Source organism: Drosophila persimilis, unplaced genomic scaffold, assembly GCF_003286085.1.
Source record: "Drosophila persimilis strain 14011-0111.01,24,50 unplaced genomic scaffold, DperRS2 tig00000000-arrow-pilon, whole genome shotgun sequence".
Taxonomy (NCBI): domain Eukaryota; kingdom Metazoa; phylum Arthropoda; class Insecta; order Diptera; family Drosophilidae; genus Drosophila; species Drosophila persimilis.
The window spans coordinates 6697559-6707517 of record NW_020825288.1 but is presented as its reverse complement, the minus strand read 5'-3'; the positions used below and the strand labels follow the sequence as shown (position 1 = coordinate 6707517).

General features: G+C 53.8%; 2 protein-coding genes across 2 annotated transcripts; both read right to left on the bottom strand.

The window, feature by feature from the left end:
• Positions 1–226: 226 nt before the first annotated feature.
• On the bottom strand, positions 227–1597 carry LOC6587679 (mitogen-activated protein kinase kinase kinase 7). The gene is made up of 5 exons (XM_002012716.2): positions 1328–1597; positions 970–1269; positions 736–915; positions 535–670; positions 227–474 (listed from the first exon to the last, which is right to left on the bottom strand). The coding sequence occupies exons 1-5, from the start codon at positions 1385–1387 to the stop codon at positions 269–271; spliced, it is 882 nt and encodes a 293-aa protein (XP_002012752.1). The 5' UTR covers positions 1388–1597; the 3' UTR covers positions 227–268.
• Positions 1598–2028: 431 nt separating this feature from the next.
• LOC6587702 (endoribonuclease Dcr-1) lies at positions 2029–9424 on the bottom strand. The gene is made up of 5 exons (XM_002012715.2): positions 8451–9424; positions 6535–8396; positions 4859–6473; positions 2665–4802; positions 2029–2599 (listed from the first exon to the last, which is right to left on the bottom strand). Exons 1-5 carry the CDS (start codon positions 9259–9261, stop codon positions 2189–2191), a joined length of 6837 nt encoding a protein of 2278 aa, XP_002012751.1. The 5' UTR covers positions 9262–9424; the 3' UTR covers positions 2029–2188.
• Between the last annotated feature and the right edge of the window lie 535 nt (positions 9425–9959).

Here is a 9959-nt window from a genome sequence, read left to right as displayed (position 1 = left end):
GTTAACGTTCACATTTAATATTTGTTTATTAATTACAGAACAATTAACAAACACACACACAAACCAACATTTTATATAATCAATAACTATGTTTTGTCATTTCAAAACAATGAAAACGTACCAAGAACTACATAAACCCCATTTTGTATATCGTTCGAAAGAGATCAATTAAAGCTGGTTCCTTTTTAAAAACTAAACGAAACGATTCATTCAAAACCTCTTGAAATTATACACAAATCTCTGTATTTCTTATTCCTTAATATACAGTTTATAAGGGCAGCACTTCCTGATTCCTGAATACATACTCCAAAGGCTTGAGTTGATTCTCATTGTTCGTAATGAACTCCTTCAAGACCGTGACGACATCCTGCATCGAGTGTCTTCTGCTGGGATCCATATCCCAACAGTCTCTCATCAAGAGTTTTATGTGCTCAGGACAGTCCACCCTTACCTGATCCAATGGTGGCCGTTCACCTAGTCGATTGAAAAGGATTCGAATTACTTGGGATTCTTATATAAGGTATTTTCTCTTACCTGTGATCACGGCCATTGTGACCTGATAATGGGTAATAAGATTTCCGTACGGCTGCCTACGCGATAGTATCTCCCAGAGGGTCATGGCCCAGCTATGTACATCGCACTTCTCGGTGTAGTGTTTGCCCCTGCATACCTTTTGCGGGTAAGAAGCTCATTCGAATGATTGCAGATTGAGATATAACGAATAATGAGACGAACCTCGGGTGCCATATAGAGGGCAGTGCCTCGATCGGTTGACATCGAATTGGTCATGTCCACAACAGTGCCAAAGTCACAGATTTTCAGATGGAGGCCCCTCTGCCCCAGCAGTGAATTGAGGGCCTTTATGTCGCGATGTATCACCGCTTTGGGTTTCATGGCATGAAGATAAGCAACACCCTAGGGCAGAGATATATCAGTATGCTTTTATTATCTGTCGATATGTACACACACCTTTGCGATCTGGAGTCCCCAGTTGATGGCATGAGCCAACGTATAGCTTGGCTTCCATTCGGCATGCAGGAAATTGTGCAGAGATCCACCATCGACATACTCTATGAGTAGATGGACTGTTCTCTCGTGTATTGAGACGCCATAGAGCTTTATGATATTTTCATGGCTGATCTTCGACAGCTGGTTTACCTCCCTCTTGAATTCCTTGTCCTCGAAGCCCTCTTTTATCCTCTTCACGGCAATCGACAGGTCGCCCCACACTGCTTTATAGACCTGTCCATAGTAGCCCCTTCCGAGGATCTAAAAGTGTACTGTCCCAAGTGGCATACAAAAAGATTTACTATGGTGTGCAATTTACCTCTCCCAGTGCGATATCTTCAAATGGAATTATCTCAGGTACTGTCGCCGAATCAGTCATGTTTCGCCTCTTTTCCAGCTATCACTAAAGTTCTCTGCTTCATCGCTTCGCGTTTTTGCCTTTGCAATTCCGATAAGAGTCGAGGAGCCATAAATACGGGTCGTATAATCGAAAGAAGGTTGCGTCAGGTGTAAAGACTAAAGGATTTCTAGTAGGTCTCCATTATTGTTGGCTCAACAGCATCTAAGCTGCTTTCGCAATCTCTCGCGCTCATTCTGATACCCGATGCTCAGTCAGTATGACGCCACTCCGTCAGAGAGCGCACACATTGCACGACGAAGAGTGTGTGAGTGGACGGCGCTGCGTAGCCCATGAAAACTGATTTGTTCCTTCTGGCTGTAATAATAATCCGATCTGATATAGATTCGGCAATCTGCTAGATATGTCCATTCTCTATGAATCTGCGTTTACGGGTTTCTCGTATCTTTAAAATTGTGGATGCCACAGACGATTTGCGGGGGCGCGATATCACAGGAGTCTGGATACACAATTTCGTTGCTCTATCTCTTATAGTCCCTGAGAACTAGGCGTGAAGCAAGACGGACTGAGAATCGGGTATAAATGTAGAGATTCATAACGTTACCGTTCCCGTTCCCATAACGTTATCGTTAATCATTGGGATCTACTCAACTGCAGCCTAGTTTTTTGTCATATAACTTTTTTGTACTTTTTACTTTTTAGAAAAAATGTTCTTTAATTTGCTTGCATATGTGTTTTTGAACGGTTTATAAGTAGCCTATCTATTAAAGCCTAATCTGGCATCACACATCGCTGCTTCTTGGCCCTGGGCTGCGGGGGGGTTTAGTCTTTCTTGGCAATCAGACCCTGCTTTTTGAGCTGCCGCAGTGCGCACTTGGCTGCCGTACACTTGGCTATTCGGTAGTTGCGTCCAATGCCACGGAAGGTGCCCTTGCAGAAGACATCGACGGTGACGCGCACCCGGCGTCCGTCGGCCAGCTTCTCCGGCTTCCCAAATTTGGCCGTCTCCGGCTCCAGTTCGAGCAGTTCCCGTATGGGGGACTTTGGCACTGAGTTGCTGAACTGCTCGATTTCCGGGCTCATCATATTGCTGTAGACATGCCAGACCACATCCAGGGACATGTTCGAATCGAGAAAGATGGCCCCAGCTATCGACTCGAAGACATCGCCCAAGGCCTTGGGGACCTCAACGTCCTCGGCATCGTCACACTCCTCCTCGGAGAGCAAGTAGTACTAAAATGGAGAGGAAAATGTAAGCAAGAATTCAAATATTGAATGGAAATGACGGCATTGGTTACCTCCTCGCTGATGCTGTGGCCGTTCTCCTGCTGGATGCGCACAAACCGATCGATGACATCGTTCAGTCCAGGCGATAGATGACGGAAGAACTTGTGGAAACCGTGTCGCACGGCCAGCGAGGCGAAGATTGTGTTGTTCACCAACGCGGAACGAAGATCGGTGAGGGCCCCAGGCGAGTGCTGGCGCGGATCCTCGTACAGGTGGCGTGTGATCAAGTAGTCGAGGACGGCATCGCCCAGGAATTCCAGCCGCTGGTAGCAGTCTGTCAGCCGATTGGGCGTGTAGCTGGCGTGCGTCATGGCCTGCAGCAGGTAGGAACGATCGCGGAACCTGTATCCCAGGCTGGCCTCAAACTCCTCGAAGCCGCTGAGCAGATGCTCCAGCTCCCTCTCCGCATTGGGGGCATAGTGCAGCAGGGGACTGCGTGGCGTTGGCCAAGAGCCATATACCGTCACCATTTGCTTGGCATCGGGTGTGGTGCTGCCGGGCGTCCTTTCCGAATCGCTGGCAGGCGCCGGCTGGCGGCTATACGGCAGCACACGCACTCCCAGCCAGGCCATGAAGAGTAGCGCTCCGCGGGGTCCGCACTCGATGAGGTAGGCCCCAATCAGGGCCTCCACACAATCGGCAATGGACTTGTCCGGTATGCTGTGCTGCGACACCAGATTGTAGGGTATAAAGCAGCTGAAATCGTTGCAGCTGTCGTTCGATTCGTCCAGGGGAACCGTTGTCGCCTGTGGCGTTGCCTGCTCTGCGCTTCCTGGGAGTCCCAGGGCCTCGGCCTTCTCGCGCACCATCTCGCATATCTGGACGCTGCTCAGATTCTTGATGTCCAGCAGATCGGCCAGCTTCCAGTGGTGGGTGGGTATCTTGGCCTCGATCAGGGCCTTCTCCAGCTCCTTGGGCACGTAGTAGCACGGCGGCAGCCAATTGTCGTGCGGCTCGAATTTGGTGGCTATCATATATTCGCCCAGCCGCTTGCGCCGGCCCAGGCGGTACAGATTGAGGTTGGCCACCTGCTTGGACCGCAGGTGGCTCAGCTTGCCCTCGTGGACGTTCTCGTACGTGATGTACAGATAGGTGGTGATGGCATACTTGAGGAACGAGTCACCGATGGTCTCCAGGCGCTCCAGATTGATGCCATCGTTGGCATTCGACATGGTCAGCGCCTGCAGAATGACACTGGGACTGGGTCCGGGATGGCCCACAAGCTCGGGCTGAAGATCAAAGCTGAAGCCCGCGGGCAGGATCATTGGCAGGGCGTCCTTTACGGGGCTGGCGGCACTGATCTTCCTCGAAGCATACTGCAATCGCAGCTGCTTCTCACCAAGGTCCATTCTGTGCTGATCGTTGTAGTTGTCAAAGCTGTCCCCACAGCCCAATACGCTGTAGATCTCCTCCTCGGAGTGTCCGCTAACCCAATCCGCATTTAGATCAATCAGATCCGACAGCTGAAGCTCTGCCCGTTCGCCCAATTTGTGCAGCAGCTTGTCCTCCGGGACGTAGGGCAGCAACAGCTTCAGCAGCTCAATCATCGAGTAGGGGGTCACATGGGCCTCGGCAGGATCGGCCCGCTTCAGGGCCAGCTGCTGATCGTGAGGCACTAGCATGCCAGAGCTCTCAATCTCCGACTGCAGCTTGAGGATCGACTGCTCGTAGTCCACGCTGGGCTTTGCAGACGCCTGCTGCTGTTCCTGTTGCTGCTGCTGCTCCTCGAATTTGAAGCCAATCAACAGATTCTTCGTCTGCTGGTACTGTCGCTCGTTCGCGTTCGTCGCCTGAATAATGGAGATCTGCTTCTGTCGCTTCTCCACATCCTGGGCCGTCTCAATCGTCTCCGCTTCGTTTTTGGATGTGAATTCAATGCGTCCCGCATCGATATCATCCGCCACAGCATCCTCATCCGAGCTATAGTTGCCATGGAAATAGCTGAGCGGCATCCCGTGATCATCGTCCCCATAGCTGGAGCCCAAAGAGTTGTCCGAGTCGTAGAAGGTGAAACTGGGCTTGCCCGCCCCCTTGCCCTTGCCAGCGGAACTCTGCTGTTGGTTGCCCTTGTTTTTCGGCTGCTTTAGCGACCCGTCGGCGTTGCTCACGTCCCAGAAGGTGGGCGACCCATAGCGGGTGTGCTGATCGCCTGAAAGAAGGATCTATTACACTCGTGTCCGCCCGGAGATTGCGGTTTCAACTTACAGAACTTTACATTGGCTGGCAGTACGGGCAGATAGGTGGACTCCTCGTCTTCGTCTTCGTCATCCTCGTCATCGTTGAAGGAGGCTATGTCATCGGCCATGTCGTTCGACCAAGTCCCAATCTCAATGAAATCATCGTCCTCATCCTGGAGCTTCTGTTCCCCCTCGATGATCAGTTCGTTGGCGCTCTTGGCGGCCAACTTCTCCACTAAGGGGGGTTCACTTTCCACTGGCGGCGGTTCGCTTTCCTTCTCCTTCGCCTGCTCCTTGCCATTGACGACGGCATCCTTTTGCTTGGACTCACGCGACTTCTTGAGCACCTCCGACAGACTCCAGCCAAAGTCCAGCATGGGCCACTCAAACTCCTCGTCGTCGATCTGCTGCCGACCCAGTCCCAGATCTGCGGACACCTGCTTCCGTATGTCATCCGCCAGGAGCAGCCCATTGATGCGATACAGGATGCAGGGCAGACACACAGCCGTGCGCCACAGAGAGGCGGGAAACGGATGCACGGTGCACAGCTCTGGCACTAGTATCTGTTTCTGTTCGAGATTCTCCCGCTTGGCGCGCTTCGTCTCCTCGGAGCTGGTGGGCAGGGCCACGCCCTTCCGATTGACATACCGCGGCGTGAGAAAGTTGAGCCGCGCACTCGTGTGATCGACGTCGAGCAGGGGCTGAGCGGCATTCTGTATGGTCAGGCCATATTTCACGAAATAGTAGTGCTTGAAGGTGCGATAGTTGTCGCCGGGGAAGCAGCTCAGCGGCGACAGATGCGGACAGATCTCGGCCACGTAGAAGTACTGCGGCTGGTCCTGGTTGCGGTACCAGGGCATCACGACGGCATCCTGAAACCGCTGGGCATCGAAGGGCTGCGCCAGGCGCTCCTCGTCGGGCACCGATTTGGGCATGGTGTTACCATTGGCTTGGATCAGCTCCAGGAACTGCCAGTCGATCTTTTTGCTGCCCTCCGGCGGCGACCCCGTCTTCAGGGTGGGCACAATGAAGACACAGTTCTCGGTGGAATCGGGATCGAAGAGCATGAGGAACTTCTGCAGGCGCAGCACATTGGTGAACGTGTAGTTCAGGAAGACATTGATGCAGCCAATCTGTTCGGGCGTCAGCACCACACGCTCCTTGGCCAGCTCCAGCGAGACCTTCACCTCCCCGGACCGTGTGAAAATCGAGAAGGCACTCAGCTTGGGTATCCGCTTCATGGTGAGTATGCCGAAGCCCTGCTGGGCATCTTCCGGCGGATAGATCTTCCTGCCCCGGGTGTTCTGCTCCTCGGGTATGGGGCACTGAAGCGTCAGCTTGATGAAGTACAGGTAGCAGGGTGCCCCGGCCACCGGTCGACAGTCACAGAACTCGGAGGCGATGCGCTTGTAGTAGTACTGTCGTCGCTTTGTCGTACCCGGTCGCGGCTCGTCGCTGAGCTGCACGATCTGCTCGTCCTCGGGCTCCAGCTCAAAGCATTCCCAGTCGGGCTCCAGGGCACGGAAACCCTCCTTGCCAATGGGCTGCAGTTGATCATCCAGTTCGCCGATCTTATGCAGCTCCACGCAGGCCTGCAGGGCAGCCAGACGTCGCGCCAACGTCTGCGTGGTCATCGGCAGACCCTGCGAGAAAATAAGGTAAATGAGAACTCAATGGGAAGACGTCTCAGCCTCAGCTACGTACCACAATGTCATGTTTCAGCGGTGAGTTGATGGGCAGGCGTAGTGTGTACTGATAGAGGGTGACGCCTGAGCGTTCGCTCTGGGCACAGCGCCACAGGGCCGTCAGCTTGGTGAACGTATCGCTGGGCAATCGAGCGCAGTACTTGTTGACCAGCGCTATGGCCGTGCTCAGGTCTACAGAGGCGCCCGTGAGGAGCTGCGGCTTGGGCCGGTACGCAGCCAGGCAGCTGTTGAAGCGTTCCGCCTCCTGCTGCTCCTGCTCGGGCGGCTCGGTGTTGGCACATTTTGAGAGCAGCATCTGTTCGATCTCCCGATACTGGGCCATCTGATGGACTAATGCCTTTGTGGTGCTGGCCAGGCCATCCACGGCCGAGGTATTCGCTTCCGGTTTGGCCTCAGCGCCCTCTGCGGGCGGGACCTCACATTGAAAGCGCTTCCTGGGGATCTTGGGATCACCACTGGACTGGCTCTCACTGGGCGGGGTGTTGTTCAGACTCACGGCCTCGTCGCTGGAATTGCTGCTGTCCATGGCAATGGCTGGCGTCTCGTCCTGGATCTCTTTAATCTCGCATGCCATGGGCGGCACACTGCTAAACACCTCGGGATTGAGGATCTTTACCGTGCCACGTGCCGTGCCAAACGTATAGGGATCGGAGCCAAGGGAATTCGGCATGGCCGAGTCATCGGAATCGCTGTCCACTTCCGTCGAGTCGGCTGCTCCTCCTCCAGCGCCGCAGATAAAGCGATGACTCTTGTCCGTCAATTGCACGACCCCAATCGCGGGACTGGTATACCTGGGGGCCACCAGAATGACATGGTAGGCTGGGGCGGCCCGGGCCCGCCCTTTGCACTGGACGTAGCTGCGGTAGGTGGTCGGCGGATCCCAGCGGACAACGAGATTGCACTTGGGCACATCGATGCCCTCCTCGAGGACCGATGTACCGATCAGAACATTGCAATCGTGCATGCGAAAGCGCTTGAGCACCTCCTCCTGCCTGCGGTGCTCCAGCTCGGCCTCCTTGGGCTCTGTGGTGGGATCGGCCACCCGATCTGTGGTGTACTGGCAGCGCAGGAACTTCAAATCGGCATCCCGCTTGCCCATCTCCGCCAGCAGCTCGAACAGCACACGTGCCGTGTGGTTCTGATTGCAGTAGATCAAAGCACACAGAGTATCCCCACCATCGTGCTGGTCCCTGTTGTGGCGCCGCGTGTACACACGTCTCCGGACACGGTTGTGCGGGTTGGAGCTGTGCTTTCCCTTCGCTGGGGACGACTGCACCTGAGCCGTGGTTGCTGCTGATGGCAGGGGTCGATGGCTGTTGCGCCTCGGCATGGGTTTGCCCTCTGGATGCTGCAGCATGTGCTCCAGATTGGCCACCAGAGTGCGCGCGTCCGTTGCCTGCGGCTCCAGTTGATCCACCACCTGGCACTTGGTCTCCAGCGCATGCGAGAGCTTATTGAAATCCGCCTGCTCCACTTGATGGCGCATCTTGCGCAGCACTTCGGCTTGCCCATGTCCATGTCCATGGCCATGGCCATGACCCTCCTCCGGCTTGAAGCAGCGCAGCGTTTGCAGCAGGCGCTTCACTTTGGGACTGGAATACCGCTCAATGGTCTGCCGTGGGTCTCCTCCTAGTTGCTTCTGGAATGTGTGATCGCAGAGGGAGTGCAGCTGCACGAGGGCCGTGCTCACGAGGCAGTACAGCAGGTAGTGCCGTTCGTGTGGCGTTTTCACCTTCAGCTTCTCGTTGCTCTGATAGAAATGGTGGGCGGCCCGCTGCGTGCACCAGGGACCCATCTCATGCAGAACGACCAGCAAGGAGTCAATCACATTCAGTGGATCCAGCTTGGGATCGGGTATATCTGCCAATGGAGAGACTTAGCCGGAAAGGTCTGCCAAAGCGCGCACACACTTACCTTTCAGATCCTCCATGAACTGGTCCATGCCGTATATCTCGAAGGGATCGTATCGATGATCCATCAGAAAGGACTTGTGCGTGTTCAGTATGTCCGCCAGAACCAGCGACAGCTCATCCATCTCGAACGGCGCACACTGGACGATGTATTCGTGGGGCTTCGAGCAGTACCTCAGCACGGTGACAATGTCGCTGGCCGTCTCGATGCGACAGAGGACATTCTGCTCGAGGGTCACCAGCATGGCGCTCAGCTGCTGCAGCTCGCAGCCAGCGCTGTGCAGGGGACCGGCCAGGCCCAAGATTCTCGGTCTGTCCGCAGGCCTCGCCGGCAATATGTGATCCAAGAAAATGGGCAGTATCCGCTGATAGACGGCGCTGTCATGGCAGTCTTCCAGAACAATCAGCTCAACGCTGGTCAGCGGCAGCTCGCCCGAAACTAGCAGGCAGAGAAACCCCTCCGGCCGCAAAATGGACACATGATAGTCCATCCAGTTGTGGGCAAAGGGTGTCTGCATGTCTGGCTGCTCCTGCCACACTCGCAGGTCGGTCAGGTGCGTGAGCATCGTGTAAATGGACGCTGGCTCCTTGTCGATTCCCACCTGACAGCTGAGGTATACACTAACCTTGCCATGGCGGCGGCCCCGCCTGGACAGCTCCTGGAGTAGCTTCAGGGCAATGAACTCCTTGGAGCTCCTGTGTCCCAGGCAGATGATGGTGTTCCGCTCGTACGCGGCTGCCAGCAGCTCCACTTGGAAGTCGCGCGGCGTGAACACCGTCGTGTGCAAATTGTTGTCGCACCAATGGAACGCCATAATGGGCGTGGGCCTGCACCACGCCTGTGATTCCTTTATATACTCTGTTTCAAACGAATGCTTAATATGGAACAGACTTCCTAGTGCCGGCTTGTTCTCGTCTCGATACCATGCTTCTGGTTCTCTCACACTTCCCACCAGTGCTGCCGACTACGCTCTTTTCCCGTCATATCTGGCTTTTTGAAGACCAAAGGCGGGAAGCGGGAACTTCTGTTCTGAATTTTTTATAATTTTTAAAGTTTTTAATGTTGCAACTGGTTAAACAATTAAGAAAATGTGGCCAGTTCATCATTATTTTTTAGCGATATTTTCCAAAATAATTTTGAAATTCTTCCCTTTTCTAAACCTTTTTCCTCAACAAAATTTTGTACGCTAAGAAAAATGGAATTAGCCAAAATTTTTGATTACCCTAAAGTTAAAAATATTCCGAAATTGAGTGCAAATATAGCTATATTAATTTAATAAATTGAGAAAATATTAGCTACAGCTTGCTATGCGCGGTTTTGGAGAGAACCGATAGGTATCAGGGCTGGAGAAGAAAGAGACAGCGGCATCTATAGTGGATCCTGGGAAGCAGTGGCAGAGTTGCGTGGGAGAAAAGGAAACGGTGCGAGGAAGAAAGAAAAGGAAGTTTCTGGTAGAAAATAGAGGAGGCCACAAAAAATTGGTGATCGTGGAGACGAAGATCCCTCCAAGAC